General features: G+C 38.6%; 1 protein-coding gene across 2 annotated transcripts in view; it reads left to right on the top strand.

Moving 5' to 3' along the window:
- The window catches only part of Siae (sialic acid acetylesterase), a 35,615-nt gene that overhangs the window by 191 nt on the left and 18,016 nt on the right, over nt 1–17,408 (top strand). Inside the window, exons 2-4 of one of the 2 annotated variants that reach the window (XM_015498984.2) lie at nt 3,563–3,724; nt 11,230–11,405; nt 15,861–15,999. In XM_015498984.2, the coding sequence (XP_015354470.1) occupies nt 3,563–3,724; nt 11,230–11,405; nt 15,861–15,999 (477 nt within the window). Of the gene's footprint in view, nt 1–3,545; nt 3,725–11,229; nt 11,406–15,860; nt 16,000–17,408 lie in introns of both variants that reach the window. The other variant, XM_048796125.1, reaches the window with a different exon arrangement.

Raw genomic sequence — 17,408 nt, 5'->3', positions numbered from 1 at the left:
GTGAGGCGGCCCGGCTCGTTCGGACCCCTCAGGGGCCTCAGGCTCCGAGGTCCCGATCCTCTTCGGGATCCCGATCCGCGCCGGCCCTCTAGGTCTGGGACCGAGCCCATGGTCTGGGGCGGTTTTCTGCGACCCTGGCTGGCTTGCAGATGTTTGCTGCGCCGGAGACCGAGCTCTTTCGCTTTCTCCTCTCCTACCCGCTGTCCTTAACTTGTGTGGAGGAGGGGAAAGAGTTAGGTTTATCAGAGTGAGGAAGCTCAAATGTGCCCAGACGGAGGCCCTCAGGGGAGCTAGGAGGAAAGGGGGCGAAGCTAGTTAAAAACTATTGGGAAACAGGTGACTGAGTCATCCAAAACATTTCAGCAGCTTCCCCCTCAGTGGTGCCTTTGGGGAGGCTGTGCATCAGCCTGGGTTCCTTGGGGGAATTAAATTTTACTCGTTTAAGTGGTTATTAGGGCTAAGAAATACAACCCCCTCACTAGCTCAGAATAATTTAAGGCTCAGCTTTGATTTCTGGTGCAGCTTAGAAATATGGATGGTGGGATGATATGCGTTGGGAAGGGGAGTAACTCAAATTGGCCACTGTGCAGGTCAGAGCCTGCTGTTTGAATACCTTGAGCTGAACCCTGGGTCACAGCATGGAGATACCAGAAAAGGGGGCTCTGTCTGCTAATACAAAGTAAAGTGATAGTGCTGAATTATTTTTCCTTCTTCAAACCACTCAAAGACCGGAGTCCCAAAGATCTCTGTTAAATGTAAGTTGAGATGGGAGAATGATATGACTGCTGCTCTACTGAAGCACCTACAAAATACCCAGATTCACACAGGCAGCATAGTGAATAGTTTTTAGAGTTCAATTAGTAGCACTTTGCTTGTCATTCCCTGACTCATCACCACTCAGTGACCATCGGGTTCCATCATACAAGTTGAGCAGAAGGTAAAGAGAATAGAGCCATTATTTTATTAATTTTTTTGTTAAGGGTTATCTTTAATATCAGTATCAATCTCCTTTGGGTCATATCATTACATAACCTTCACTAATAAGGACTATATTTTTCATTCATTCATTCATGTTCTAAATTTCCCATCTTTCTTACTTGGTTTCATATCCTGAGGTCTTTCCTTTAAATCACTCAACCCCCTTTGCCAGTATTTATCATGTGATATTTGAGGTGTAACAATGAAATGACCCATGAACTCACCACCCAATTTGAGAACTAAAATACTGAGTTTTATTGAGCCAGTGTTTTCCTCCACAGTGCATCTGCCAGGTCCCCCATGAGAGGTAATCACTATCCTAATTTTGCTGGTCTACTTGTAATGATGGTCTGTCTGTTCTCTGAAGCACTCATTCCTTTTTTTTTTTTTTTTTTTTTCAATTCTGCTCCCAAATAAGGGAGAAATTAAAGAAAAAAATCAAATGTTAAATGTGTATTGTGTTTGACTCAAAAGCAATTGCCAGTCTTGTTCTCTCAATCTTCCTTAGTCCACTGCTCATTTCCTTGGTCTTCATGTTCCACTGTCTAATCAGGTTGGAATTTAAACCTTATAAGCACAGGGAATTTGGTTTTTCCATGATGAACCATCATTACCTGACTGTGGCAGAGTAATAATAACTCTGGACTCGGGTAACTCAGTTTCTAGTAGTCCTCTCATAAACTACCTTGTGATTTAAGTCCATTGTCAAAGTTTAATATTTAGTGTCTTTAGCATTGTGCTTGCCACAGTAAGCTCCCTACTAGAATGTCAGCTGCTTGCTGATAAGGATTTTTATCTATTGTTTTCTTCACTATTCTATCCCTGATACTTAAAATGGTGCCTGGCACATGGTAAGCATCAATCAATAAGTAATGTTGAATTAACAAATATGCAAAAGTTATTTTAAAAATTGCTTAATTTATTTAGGTCTTAGTCTCTTGGTCAGTACCTTTTGATCAGTAAAAAACATGATTCTAAGAGGCTTTCTACCTCTAAAATTCTTTAGCTTAGCATAATATAGCCATGAACAAAGATATTCAGTAAGTGTGTATTGGCCAACACAGACTGCCTTGAAAAGGTACTTCCCCAGTCTATGGGCTATTGGCTGCACATTCAGATATGCAAATAGCAGCCAGTTTTCTTCACTCCATTCCTCCACTCCTACCCTCTCTCTACTTAGCTCTTATTTATGCTTTTGATTTTTGGTTTTTGTTCCATGTGAAGTACCTACTCAAGACAGGGCCCTCCCACACTTGTGCCTCCCCCTTCCCTCAGCAGGCTGCCAACCTGCTTATGCAATTCTGGGGTGTTGTGGTCTCTTAGAGTGTTTTGTTCATGGCTGCTGTTATTTGCAGCCTGTTAGGCCTTCTGGGTGATCTCTGATTGTCACTGTAGGTATCATGATCAAACTAGCTCATGAGGGTAGGGGTGAGGTGCATGAGCACTAGCTAAGGACTTTTAGGGACTGGGCTTCCAAGAGCAGTATAGGCCACCAAGTTTGTGTAGGAGACCCCATTAGCTGTACTGCTGTTAAGTGTAGCCTAAGGGGCCTGTCATCATTTATAGCTTCCAGGGAGGAAAATGTCAGCTTTGTTAATTCTGATTCTTTCTCTGCCTATTATTTTTGTTTAAAACCCTTAAACTTAATTTTGTAAATTATTTTAGGGACTTTTTTTGATCTGTTTTGTTCAGACAAGTTGGGGCATAGTTTTATTGTTTTCCATGCTAAAATTTTGATGAGGAACTCAATGAGATCATTTGGATTTTATTAAAAAAAATACTTCGATATAGGCTGGAAGTTAAAAATAGGAGTGATCTTGTTAAAGTGAATTCTTATTCAGTCTTGTTAGCGACTGTAGAATAGAATCCAGTTTCAATTGTGCTTTCTCTTTTCTTTTTGCAGAATTAAGGTTGTGAAATAGGCAAAATTGTAACAAAAGACCTTTCTTTAGACACTTTGACTTTTTGTCTCTTACTGACCTTATTTTTGTGTCTTGATTTATCTGAATTTACCTGAGAAAGAAGCAGACTTTTCAAAAATATTCATAAATGCAGTACTGGGGGTGGTCAAAAAACCATAATAAGGGGGATTTATTTGAAGGAAATTAACATTGGTTAGAGATAAAGGGTGGAGGATATTAGAGAAGCTGTGATGGAGACAGGATGGCTTCTTTATTCCCAGCTACTGTGGATAGGTGTAGTAATGGAAAGTCAGGGAAGGAAGTGGTTTAGTTTTCTTATAAACACCATTTGTGGGGTGCATGAAAGGAACATTTTAGTAATTTGTGGGGAGAAGTATTAGGGCCTAGTCTGAGAGCAAAGGAAGATCAAGAACTCTGAAGGGGAGAGAAGGAAAAGAGGCACTGGTTTCCTTAGAGGTCATATTGTACTATGAAATGTATTGTTCGGAACTGTCTTGTTATATTGCTTACTTAATTAGGAGGAATAAGATCTAGTTTTAAAAGATTAAAAGGTTTGAATGTACTTGAATTCTTTGGTATAGACTGTATTTTTCTTTCTATTTCATTTGATCCAGTTGGCGCTGAAACTCCCTAATAATGTACCAGTTTGCTGAATTTTTTAGGTGTTGGTTTTCGCTTTGCTTCGTACATCGATAATTACATGGTGCTGCAGAAGGAGCCTGCAGGAGCAGTGATCTGGGGCTTTGGTATACCTGGAGCCATAGTGACAGTGACCTTGTATCAAGGTCAAGAAATCAATATGAAGAAAGTGACCCATGTGAAAGGTAAGGCAGCCCATCCTCTGTTTAGCTTTTGTCTTCTTCTGCCACCTGCTGGATTATCTGAAAATGAATGCTTATGCTCCAGCCCAGGTCATCCATCCATCCATCCATCCATCCATCCTTTCATCAGTGTTATTTGAGTACTTACTATGTGGCAGAAACCGAGAATACAGAGAAAAATAAGGCTCAAAGTCCCTGATATCACAGAGCTCGTGGAACAATACAAATTGATAGCAAGTCATATAGTGTTGTGATGAATGTTTTGATGAAGATGTATATAGGGCTGTCATGGAATATAGAAGAGAAACATTTAACTCTGGCACTATAGAGGTGTGGTTAAGAAGCTTGGCTCTGGAATTCCTGTCTGGGATTGGGTCTGACTCTTGTCATTTAATGACTTTATAGTCCTCAGATATGCTATTAAAAATCTATGTCATAGTTTCTATGTGAAATGGAGATAGTCATAATACTTATTGGATTATTTTAAGGATGAAATGAATTAACACACATACTATGTACCAGATACTGTGCTGAGTACTGGTGATATAGTGATAAGCAAAAAAGATATGCCTTCTCCCTTAATGAAGCCCCTGTAATGTATTTAGGGGAGGAGACAGGAAAATAATGTGTGATAAGTGCCACAATGAGGAAGGACATAATGTATGGAAATGCTTAGGGAAGTAGGGATAAAGTACTTGTTATGAGGCTGGTCTTGAAAGATGAGTAGGGCAGACCAGAGAGAGGGAGCAGCTGGGGCAAAGGCATGGATGTATGAGTGGAGGTGAGTCACTGAAGAAGTGCCAGGCAGGTGGGTAAGTGAGAGGTGGAGGATAAGAGGAGCTGAGATTGGGAAGGTGAGGTGGGGAGGTAGGGAGGCTTGTTTGTCTTTGCTAATTAGTAGATTCTCTACTTTGGATCAATCGATTTTAAGCGCAAAATAACCTGATCAAATTGATATTTTAGAAAGATCCCTTTGGCAATACTGTGGAAGGTGGATTGGCTATCAAATAATGCTCCAGTTGCTTCAATTCAAGCATTGGTGGGACTTGTTAGCATGTTATTATGTTATTCAGCCAATACAAAATGAGGGCTTGACCCAAAAGAGTAGCTATGAGGATTGATGGTCAAAAAGATGAGAATTAGCAGCTTTCATGAGCAGGGAGATATTATAAAGAAGAGATGCGAGATATAAAAGACAGTGTGGATGAGGCAAAGCTAGAAGAGATGCGAGATATAAAAGACAGTGTGGATGAGGCAAAGCTAGAAGTTGCTGGATGCAGGATGGTATGCTTAGGGCTGGGTCTTATGAGCTTGAGAATGTGGAAGTGACAGTGAGGTAGGTAAGAGACTACTGGGGAAGGGGGTGTTGGAGTTAACATATGAATTGGTGGTTTGAGCAATTAAAATAGACATGTGACAGGGAAGCTGGTGGAAACTTTCCTGGCCCCTATAAACAAGGATGGCCTTGTTAGTTTTGTCAGTTATCAGAACTGATGATCTAATCTAGAGTATTCCAGACCCAGTGCTGTTGTCTTCATATTCCAGAAAATTTTCATTCAGCACACATTTGAAAATGCATACCAGGCATAGAAGCAAGGTAAGAGCTTCTAGCAGATTTTTGAGATGTTTTAAGGTAAAACTGTTGTTGGGTGAAACTAAGAGACTTGAAAGGGAAACTTCAGCTGATTGAGACATGGTTGTCTCTTGAGCTAAACGCTACTGGTAACACAGGAGATGCTGAAAATGAAGAATTCCAGGACTAGTACTTTCTGTTTGTGCTGTGTTCCTCTTAGAAATGAGCAGCATTGTGTGCAAATAGTGGCCCTCTCAGTAAATGACATTGATTTTGGTTTAAAAATAAGAAATAGGGTTTCCTTGATGCTAATAATGTTACCAGTAAATAGGAGACAGAGACTACATAATACTGTAGAGATAGATACACAGAGCACATTATATTATATAGCATTTCAGTTTTAAAGATTGTTCTTCTGTGTTATTTTTAGAGGTTTTACCCCCTTCATGCCTGATTCAGGACTAATATCTGAGGTGGGCACAGATAAAGCTGGCGGGTAGGTGGTGATGGGAAGGCATCAAATGTAATCATTCAGAGATGAACTTCCTTTTTTCTTTACAGTGATTGCAAACCTGCTATTTTATCTTAATTTCAATTCTATAATCATCTATCAAGGGCGTAGTGCATATAAAACACTGTCATAGAAACCACAGGAAAATACAAAGAAGGATGCAAACAGTGCCCATCCCTCAGAAGCTCATTCTCTCATGTTATCCTTTCATATTTTAGTGGTTTAGGCTCAAATACTGCTCCAGTTGCTTCACTGTAAAGTGATATGCTTTTTTTTTTTTTTGAGTTAAAATAACCAGCAGTACTTAAGGAAATCTAGTGATTCATGGACTCTTGATGATAATTTCACAGGAAAAGGAGTTGGTAATATTGGTGGTATAGTGGCAGATCAATTTATCAGCATTCCCACATTTACTTGTAGAGAATAAAGGTATTTTAATTTATAGATGTCAGAAAACCTACTTCAATGGGCATCTTGCTCTTTTCTGCCCATGAAGCAAAATGCATAAAGTGTTATTTGGAATAAGGAAGGCAGACATGTAAGAAGATTTATAGTGCAGACAAAAAAACTGCTCAAAAGAGACACTACAGGGGATATTAAACAGCTAGATTCTATTTAAAAAAAACTATTTTTTTTTAAACTGTGGATTGAACTCAGGGGCACTCAACCACTGAGCCACATCCCCAACCCTATTTTTTGTATTTAATTTAGAGACAGGGTCTCACTGAGTTGCTTAGTGCACCTTGCTTTTGCTGAGGCTGACATTAAACTCACAATCCTCCTGCGTCAGCCTCTTGAGCCATTGGGATTACAGGCATGCGTCACTGTGCCTGGCTTTTATTTAAAATTTTGATGAGGACTCTGGGATTTTCTGTCAGACTACTTCAATTTCCCACTTGGTCTGCCTCTTAAATTTTACCTGTACTTATTACCTGCAATTCCCTAGGGACCCATAACAAAGTAGAGTTTTAATAACATGTAGGTTTTTGTCCAGCAGACTGACACTTAAGCATTGGGAAAATAAAACCTAAAGGATGATCCAAATATGGTCACTTACTGGGTCTGTTCAAACCATGTTGTCAAGTAATGCAGACATAAGGAATAAAGCCAGGGAGAATAGGTATATCATCTCACTTTAACAAACATAGAAGTGTGTGTGTGTGTGTGTGTGTGTATTTGTGTATGCAGGTGATAAAATGAGGGTGTTTCTGTATTTGTCATCACGATTGAGGAAAACAGATTAATTTTGTCTTAGAAAAACACAAGAAAAGCCAACACCCTTCCCCACTCCTGCTTGCAGTGGTGACATGCATACTAATTTTTTAATATTGCATAATAAATTACCGCAAACTTAGGTGCTTAAAATAATACACCTTCATTATCTCACAATCTCTGTATTTCTGTGGTCTGGCCATGGTCTAACTATGTTTTTAGCTCAGGTTTCACTAGGCTGAAGTCAAGACCAGGCTGTGTTCTCAAATGGAGGTGTGACTATTGAGTGATCCAGGTCCAAGCTCCTCTAGGTTTTTGGCAGAATTAATTTCTTGAGGGGCAGACTCCATGGCAGCATCCTTGCTGCTTCAAATCTCTGACCTCTGAACCCTTTAGTAATGGCCTTGGTAAATCAGGCCTACCCAGGATAATTTCCCCTTTTATTCATTGAAAGTCAACTGATTAGGGACTTTAATCACATCTGCAAAATCCCTTCATCTTTTCTATATAACATAATCACAATAGTGACATCTCATCTTTGCTGTTTTCTGTTGACTGAAAGTAAATTGTAGATTCTCTTTTCTCTTGAAGGGAGGTCACCCTAAGGGGTGTCTGCCACAGCATGTGTAGTCTAAGTAACTTGCATGAGCAGTTTTATTGAAAGAAAAGTATTTAAATTTGGCTTATTTTGTATTCATATTTGGTTGTATTGGATTTGAAATTCAGGTTGTAGAGTAAATGTAGGTAAATAAGGGATGGTTTAGGCAGTAAACCGCTTTCACCTTCAAGCCACTTCCAAAAACCACTGAACCGCTTTTCCGTTGGTGAAGATCCAGGGTTCCATGAGGAGCAGTGAATCAGGCTGCTTCTTTCAGCTCTAGGTTTTTCCCTCTTGGGAAGGCAAAGGTCATGGATAATTTTTCCTTTTCTCTTTCTTGGCTTCTGAGATTTTGGCACAATAACCTTCAAAACAACATCTGATGTGAATAGCAAAAAGAAAAAGCAAGAAAGCACTTTATGACTAATCATGTCTCTGGGCAAATTATGTTCATTTTTTTCCCTTTGATTGTTTGCTCTTCTCATTTTGAAGTTGCAATTAATTGGGGAGATGGAGAGAAAGTGCAGATTACATAGTTCTTTAGTTATGTCCTTGGCTGGAATATGAAGAGCAACTATAAGAAATAGGCCACCAAATATGCTGTTATGCATGAAGCATAAAGCCCTAGTTAAATTGCTTGGCTTTCTCATCAGTGTAACCTGGGACTGGGGTTTATTTTCTGACATTTACTTGATGGAGTGCCAGGCTCATGGTAAGTACTCTTAAGTAGCTATATAATGAAGGAAGGAAATTAGTCTTCCTATATGGTAGAAGAAAAAATGCAAAGGAAAACAGAGATTTAAGTGCAACAAAAATGAGAATTTATAAATATCTGGGCCAGGATTGGTAAATTCACCTAAACCAGTGATTTTTCTGGTTTAGGTGAATTATACATTTAATATGTTGGTGTCTGGCTATTGGTGAGAGAAAAACAAGATAGCAAGTTTTCAGAAGTTGTGGTAAGGGTAGTTTTAGGATCCTGAAGGAGGAACTAAAGCTCAGAAAGCCTATCAGGATCAGCAGAAAACCAGCTGGATGGTGAACTTGGCATGTGGTAATGGTGAGCTCTTTGTGGTCAGTGGATCAGTTTTATTTTTTGTACTCAACCTGGTGGACTTGATGGTGAATGTAGCTTCTGGACTTTATTGGTCTACGGTAAGTTCCTCTTTAGCCAAACTGGAACTGAACTGACAATCCAAGGACCAGGCAGCTGTCCTTGTGAAACATGGTGGCTTTTGAACAGAAGGAAATTCCTTGGGGTCTTTGAAGAAGTCAAAAGCAGATTTCTCTGGGCTCAAGTCTTAATGCCAGTTTCCCCTCAGGCTCTAGCCCAACAGGAAGCCTACCCTCCAGCTATATTAGGTTGATGTTGCCATGTTTTACTCAAATTGTTCATACTCCCACTCCCTTATGGTCTTTTTATTCTTGGGCAGTAAAAGTTTTCAGAAGTTGTGGTAAGGGTAGTTTTCTTCACCTGCCATGTGGCCTGGATTGAGGTTAAGGATAAATCTCTAATTAATAGCAGTGACTAGGAATATGTTGTATAGTAGTGGAAGGCTAAGAAATAGTCCTATCCTGGGTTTTCTGGGGGTTGGCCACATCACCTTATATGAGTAATTATTGGTGGCAGAAGGACAGAGCTTTAGTGAGATATGTCAGTACAGGAAGCCTGGAAAGACCTTGGCAAGATTATTAGGACAGATTGGAGCGTCTGCCTGCTCAGAAGTGTAAGCCATACGGAGCATATCACACCTGTGCGACACAATCTGTACTAGTTGCCCACTGTTTCCAAAACAGTGATTTTTCTGGTTTAGGTGAATTATACATTTAATATGTTGGTGTCTGGCTATTGGTGAGAGAAAAACAATTGTGAACATTTGGTCCTGGGCTTAATTGACCTCCTAGAGATGGGAGTTGCAAGCTTAGTGAATTATGCTTTCCAGAGGAGCAAACATGCACCCTTTCACTGATACCTTGGGGTTTTTTGGACATTTCCTCCAGGAAAATAATCCTTTACGGTTTAGGCTTTTACTTATCTCCTTATATATGTATGTGGGATTCTCATTTTCTGCTTAGTTCTTGCTGATTAGAAAGAACCGCACAGTATGTGGCACATAGTAGGCACTTGGATGGTATTTTTATAATTATTATTTCTCATGGATTGGGTATAATAACTTCAGAATGCTTTTTCCAGTTTTTACCATTCTTTTCCTTCACATTAACATTGATCGGATGGGTATTATAAATTAGTTCATATTCTTTGAAAAAAAATTTATTTTAAGTTGTTCATTTCTCTATTTTTCTACTCTTATTTCTTCAACTTTGCTTATTGTTTCATTCTTTTAGGAATAATTTTGTTATTTTGAAGGTATTTTCCTAAATCCCTGAGTATGATGTTGGCAGTGGTTGACCCCTGCAGTGTGTTTGAGAAGTTAGGAAGATGGTGGTGGTGGTGGGGGTGTTTCTAAGGAAAAAGCTATGAATGTCTGAAATAGGGTTTTGGATAGCTTCTCAGCTCCTTAATTGAGTTCAAACAAAATCTTAAATTTTGTAGATGACTCTGAAAATATTTAATTAGACAAATCAAATTTTTTTTTACAGAGAGATTAATTTGTAGGTCTTCTGCTTTCTTTCTTATTGGTGCACTGTATTATACATAATATTGGCTTCATCATGTCATTCATACTTGCATGCAACATGACTTGATCAATCTCATTTCAGTGTCTTCCCTTTCTGTCCCTTGATATGCTTGCTTTATTGTACTGATCTCCCTTATATTATTATCATTGTTGTTTTAATGCATTATAATTTTATATATCAATTGTTTATATATATGTATTTATTATATATTTACTATGTATTACATATGCATATATAATATATACATATATTATATTACACACATATATAATTCATTGCAGTAAATTCATACCTGGACATAGCATAGTTTGATAGATTTCATTTCATGTCCTTCCCTCCTCCCATCATGTCAATTTCCCTTCCACTACACTACTGGTTTCCTATTTTCATCCCACTAATTTTTGATGAATCAGTTTCTTCATACACCTGTTTGTAGGAGAACCCAGCACCACTGGTGGTATTAATTCTTGTTAGGAACATGAGAGGAGGTGGGGGTTGATAAGAAGGGTGATTGTACTATAAGGGAGAGTTTCAGATTATAAGTGATTTTTTTCTATAATCTGTGCTCACATTTGAATTGGATAATTACAAGTTAGTTTGGGGTACAGAGAAAAGATTAGATTATGTTAGTATTGACAGTTGGATAGTGTAACAAGAATTTCTGTTTTATGTTATTTTTTATACTAAATTCCCTTGAATTTTAATCTGTGTGTATTTTTGTCTGTCCTCATTTAGGATTATAACTGGGCAACTTATTTCAGTTAAAAATAAGAAGGGATTGGTACAGATTACAGATAAAAATGCTGCTGCTCTTGTCAGTTCTATCTATTTTTTCTGAAATATGGCCAATCTTTATAGCTTTGAATACAGTTTATCACAGAGTCTGGAAATAGCTATAAATGAGTATAACTGGGCTTTAATTTCATTTGAAGTGATTGACTGGTTAACTCCTGGGAGACCTGTTGTTATTTCAGCACCCTCTAATACCTGGATGGTGGTACTGGATCCTATGAAGCCTGGTGGACCTTTTGAAATGATGGCACAACAGACTTTTGGGACAAGAAATATTACCTTGAAAGTCCATGATATCTTATTTGGAGATGTCTGGCTTTGCAGTGGGCAGAGTAACATGCAGATGACTGTATTACAGGTAATGTTCCAGAGTAGTAACAATAAATAATATTGATGATAAAGAAGGAAGAAAAGGGTGCAATAAGGAGAAGGAAGGCTGTTTCTATTTATTAAGTATTTACCATGTGTCAAGATCTGTTCCAAGTGCCTTCATGTGTAAATTAATTTAACAACCTTAATAAGAAAGTTTGATTAAATTGGCAGTAATTGATTGGCACTAATATGTTTCTATACTTTGTTTGTTTTAACAGGTTAAGAACTTGGAAATATTTCTGTTTTCTCTTACTCTTTCTACCAATCTGAGTTTCTTTTCTAGTTTATTTTTATTTATTTATTTTTTTTCCTTCCTTCATTATACACTTTCCCATTTTTGAGAAATATTTAAATTTGAGGTTTAAAATCTCTATAATTAGATCATGATCTCAATTCAGCTCTCTTGAAAATTTTTTTTATTTTAGTCCTTTCAGATTAGAGTTTCTTTTTTCTTCTCTAGCTTTTATTCCTTATAATTTCTTCTTCTGTGGCTTTTTTTTTAAAAAAAAAAAACAACCCTATTACTAAATAATGCTATTTCATCATTAGTTTTCTAATTCAGAATCTAAACTCTTTTTTAATATTTACTTTTTAGTTATAGGTGGACACATATCTTTATTTTATTTTTATGTGGTGCTGAGGATCAAACCCAGTGCCTCATGTGTGCTAGGCGAGAGCTCTACCTCTGAGCCCCAATCCCAGCCCCCAGAATCTCAATTCTTATATTTAGGTTTTCCTAATCAATATTTTATTTTTTATCAGTTCTTGCCTTACTTAAATATATGGAAAACTTTTGAATTGAAATGCTTATTAAACCGAACTTCGACTAGACTCTTTAATTTAGGTGAATGGACATAAAATTGAAGCTTTATCTCTTGATAGAAAGCATGATTTTGTATAGAGGAATTGCTGTTAACTCATTGAGGAAAACAGTAATTTCCTTAATGCTCTAATTACAGTTCCATGTTTGCACAGAAAGGCATGGACCAGATCTGTTTGTATCTATATAGTCACTTTCTCAATAGCAGTCTATGCCAAGGAATCCCATCCCATTTTCTGTCAGGCTAAATCAGATCTTGATTGTTACGAGTAAACACAGTCTTTCTGCCTAGAATTTACTCTTAAGCATCTTCTGTACTAAGCTAGTGCTCTGAGATGCAGGGGAACAAAAAAAAAATTCCATCTGAAATATCCAAGTGTTATTTTTTTATTTTAAACCATGCACTTGGTTTGCAAGACAGAATTTTAGGTGCTGATGGTATTGAAAGCCAAGTTTTCTAGTCTCTTAACAGTCAGTAGAATCTTATTTTTTTGATCAGAAGGATCCATGACTCCCCTTTTATTCTTTTGCTTCTTTTCCCCCCTACAGGGCCCCCCCCCCCACCTCCCCCCAACACATGCATGCACTCAAGCTTGCATCAAACACTGTCTTTCTTTTCCTCCCTCCCATGTGGCTTTTCTGAGGAGGTAAAATTCTCACTATAACCTACCACTTTTCACATTCAAAGAAGGAAATGGCAGATTGCATGCCCATCTTGTTGTTAGGGTAAAGTGGAATTTTAAAATTGAATGTTATTTATAACACTGAGTGAGATGTTTATAAATGGAGAAAAATCTAAATGTTCATCTGTTGCCTCCTAAGTCAGGGTAGGTCTTAAGACTTGGATATTTCTTGTTAGGCTTAGAAAAAGATGGCCAATATCAGACAGGAAACCCATTTCTCCATAGGTTGTCACTCCCCACATTCTTAGTTTACCGGTAGAGAAATTAAAATCTAGAAAGGCAGGACTGGTACCATATCTCAGTAAAAGATTCACAGGAGTTTTGATGACTGGCTTCTTTATAGTTATTATGTCAACTTTAGGATAACTGTATTATGCTATAGTAGAATATAAAGTAACTTACAGAATATCCAAATTCTTTTAAGTCAGTAATTTTCTGTGTCCTTCATGTGCATGCATGTGCGTGCACACACACATTCACATATGCATGCTCTCACATGCATGCCTTGTTCTCCCATGCAGACCCCATGCCAAGATCCTCTGGGGAAATAGATTCTTGATGCGTCTTCATTAATTCAAGAATGTGGTATAAAGGTTACAAAATGAACACCGGTGAGCAGCTGCTTTGATGGCTAATGGTCTGGTCCCTGGAGAGGCAGCAGTGCTCTCCCTCAGCCTCAGCAGCGTTAATGACTTCAAATACCTTGGTCTTCATTTACATCCTCATTTGAATACTTGGTAGAAAAATAATTACACTGAGGTGTTTGATGAGATGAAATCTGATCTCAGCAGATGGAGTAAGGCTTCCCCTTTCATCAGCAGGGAAACCAAGTGTCATTTAAATGAAAATCTTCCTGAAATCTCTTTATTCCTGAGTTTGCTGCCAATATCCCTGAGGAAATGCTTCCATCAAAAAGGCCTAGTAATATTGGGAAAGGCTACCAGTTTCAGAAGTAATTGTCATTGGGTACAGCAGAAAAATTTTCCCCATCCCCATTTTTGTTAACACTTTCTGTGATTTTCAAGTTCTGGCTTGAAATAATACAAAGTGTGAGTTTGAAAATGGAAGTTTTCCAGGCAATGTTTTGGATCCAGTTCCAGGTGCTGGTAACAATACAGGAGAATGCCAGCCACTCTGACTCCATTGGCCTGGCAGTACACTAATCGTTAGCAACGAGTCTAAAAGACAAGTAGCATGTTCTCCCATGCTCCCTCCCCAAGCTGGCATCTCATTGCCATGAGGCGCTTGAGTTCCCAGTCAGTGCGGAAGCTAGTGTGGGTGGAGAGGATGAAAGCAGTTTCATCCACTGTTTCCATGGAAGCAACATATGATCCTTCGTGCTTAGTGCAGAACTGAATTCCAAGGGAGGAGACTTTTTTACAGGTACTTGCTTCTGAAAAATAATTTCCCTGCCAGAATATACTGTGAGTGCATTAGCCTGTTTTTACTTTTGAATGTTTATTTCACATTAACCTTGCCAGGCAAGATCCTGAAGAAATAGGCCTGGATTTCCTGTGGAATTTTACTGAGACTGTATAATCTGTCCTGAAAGTAGGAAGACCAGTTACCTGGACAGGCTGGAGCTGCTGCTACCCAGAAGGCATTTCAGACCAGAGTTCCCATTGTGACCAAAAGAGCCATTTCATTTGCATCTGGCCATCTCATTGGCCAGAGTAGGCTCAGTGGCAAGTCAAAAGATGATTCCAGGGGCAGCATATTTCAATGAAATTCTCTGTGGGGGCACCCTGGCTGCTCCATCATTTCTTTTCTACTGTGGGCTGGAGGGCCAGCTGTATTCTCCATGGTGGGTGGGAGGGAGAGCGAGACAGCTGCACACTCTGTGGCTGGAGGCCAATGGAAAGTATCCCAGCCTTCTGTGCTGCTTGTTGTGGCGGTCCAGACTCAGCTGGAGCGCCTGTTCCCTGGGGCTAATGGTAACTGGGCTTCCTCAAACTCCTTTGGCCCTTTGTTTTGGGAGAAGCAGGACTAGTTCAGGGGGTTAAGGAAGAGTCAAGAGAAAATACATAACTGAAAAGGTAAAGCAAGATATTGTCTATCTGTTCTTTTTAAAATAAAGGAAAACCTTAACTGAAAAATCAGGATTTAAGGAAATGGCAATGTATACCTCATAGAAGAATGAGGTTTAATAGGACTAATGAATAAACTACTCAGTATAGTACACATATTCTTATCCAGAAAAGCCCTTAGCCACTCCTGTCATATTCTTGGTAACTGATGAGGATTCATAAATGATTTAGTATAATGTGATATATCTTCTATGTTTAAATTCTTGGGACTGTTCTGAGCTGTTATCCTGAACACCACCTTTCAGGTTGCCATGCACCCATGCTTTTCTCTAGTGATTTTTTTTTTTAGCATGACAAGATGAGAATGTATGCACTGTGAGATTGATTCCAGTATGTTTCAACTATCACTTTCCAGGTGTGTTTCTTTTGAATACACTTTTCTTGGATGATATGGATTATATTACATAAATCTACCTACCCATGGCCTTTTTGGCTCCATATAGGCTCTCTAAGCACCATTTTAAAAAAAGAAGTTACTTGCCATGACTTTCCCTTATCAGATAATTTTTCAGAGCAGAAGTATTTTAGTTTTAAGATACCAGTGGTCTCTACTTACTAGTCAATATTTAGCCTAAAGTACTGCAGCCCCCTCTTGTCTATCATAGACCTGCTTCCTAAGATCACTGGGTTCATTACATTCAAATCCTCCTTGGAACATGATTCATCATGGTCTCTTTTAGTCAAAGTGGATCAAGGTGGTTCAGCCCAGCTCATCACCAGTTCGGGTTATTTCACTTAATCTCAGTATATTGAAGGCTCAGAAGGAACTCAGTGGGTAGGAAGTATTTCCTAAGAGGCGGCAGCCAGTTCACTACCCATTAGGTTAAATAACATTCCAATTTCTCTTCTAGATATTTAATGCTACAAGGGAGCTGTCCAGTGCTGCTGCCTATCAGTCTGTTCGCATCCTCTCTGTCTCGCTCATTCAGGCAGAGCAGGAGCTGGAGGACCTTGATGCGGTTGACTTGCCATGGTCTAAACCTACCTCTGGTATGTGAGCACTTTAGCATGTACTGTATGTTAAAGATGGGTCAGTGCATTAAGTGGAATCTGTAAGCCCCAGTGTGGTTCTTATCTATTATTACTGAATTATCCTTTTACTTATTTGTTATTGATTCTTCATTCCATTCCTGATAGTCATGTTTCACTTGTTTTTTTTCCCCCAAGACTCCAAAAGACCTTTTCCTTGAGGAAAAGACTCTTCCTTCAATTTTGGTGAATATATTGAGGCTATTCAGCATGAGCTGTGCTAGTATCTCTCTCTATTGCCTTGACCCTCTGTTTTCTCTTCCTTCTTTTCTGTGTTTAAGGACAATTGACTGGTATCCTTTCAGGGCTAATTCTGATGGCTCTTACTTCTAGGGCCTTCTCTTATCCCTTAGGCTCAGTTCTCTCCCCCACTGTCTATTCAGCATAGAATCTTTTATTTCATGCCTTCTCAGTGTCAAGCTCTGTGCTAGTCCCCAAGGACACAGCAGTGACTAAGATGGACACATAATCCCTACACAGAGTGTAGCCTTTTATTCTTACAAAGAAAGATGAACATAACAAACACCCTTCCCATGAAGCCTCATCTCTCTCCTTTACTTTGTTATACTTTTCTAGAACATCTTTTGTTTTCATTCTTTTCATGACCTTGCCATGGTTCTTTTATAATCTGGTTTCTGGTTCCATCTCAACAATTTGTTCAACTCAAGGCTACTACTCTTCTCATTTTGAACTCCATAGACCTCTGTGGCATTCAACTCTGTGGATCACCCCTGCTAGAAATTGCATGTTCCTCCTAGCTTGCATGGTACTTCCTTTTTCTATTTCACCTGTTATCTTCTTTCCTGTTCTTTGCTTTTCTAATACCTTTCTTCAAATGTGGTTCCTGTGTTCTTTCTGGGTCCTTTTCTTTTCTGTCCATATATGCTTTACCTTGGTGACCTCAGTTTTCTCCTACATTTTCAAGAGCTAATATATTCAGCAAATATCTGAGAGCCCACTATGGTCTAGGAACTGTTCTAATTGCTGTGGGTGTAGTGATCAATAAAATAGACAAGAATACCCGATCTTATGGTACTTACAGTCTAGTGTGAAGGAATATGGAAAACGAATAATTAGTAAATCACATATAAATAGTATCTGATGGTATTCTGTCTCACACTGAACTCTCCCCCTATAAGAGCTCTGGAACAGAACTGATTCAGGTTAATTTTTGGATAATGTTTTTTTTTGCTTTATGAACTCTTATTATGTGATATTATGTGTTATCTGAAACTCAGGAATCATTTCCTTTTGCTCTCTGAACTCAGACTGAATAAATTTGGACATCATAGGATAGGTTAGATGATTATGTGTGCTAGTGAGACAAAAGTAAATAAACAAAATACATCAGGGAAAGAAGGCCATATGGA

Source organism: Marmota marmota, unplaced genomic scaffold (genome assembly GCF_001458135.2).
Source record: "Marmota marmota marmota unplaced genomic scaffold, marMar, whole genome shotgun sequence".
NCBI classification, from domain to species: Eukaryota; Metazoa; Chordata; class Mammalia; order Rodentia; family Sciuridae; genus Marmota; species Marmota marmota.
Note: the sequence above shows the minus strand (reverse complement) of the source record. Positions and strands in the feature narration are given on the sequence as shown.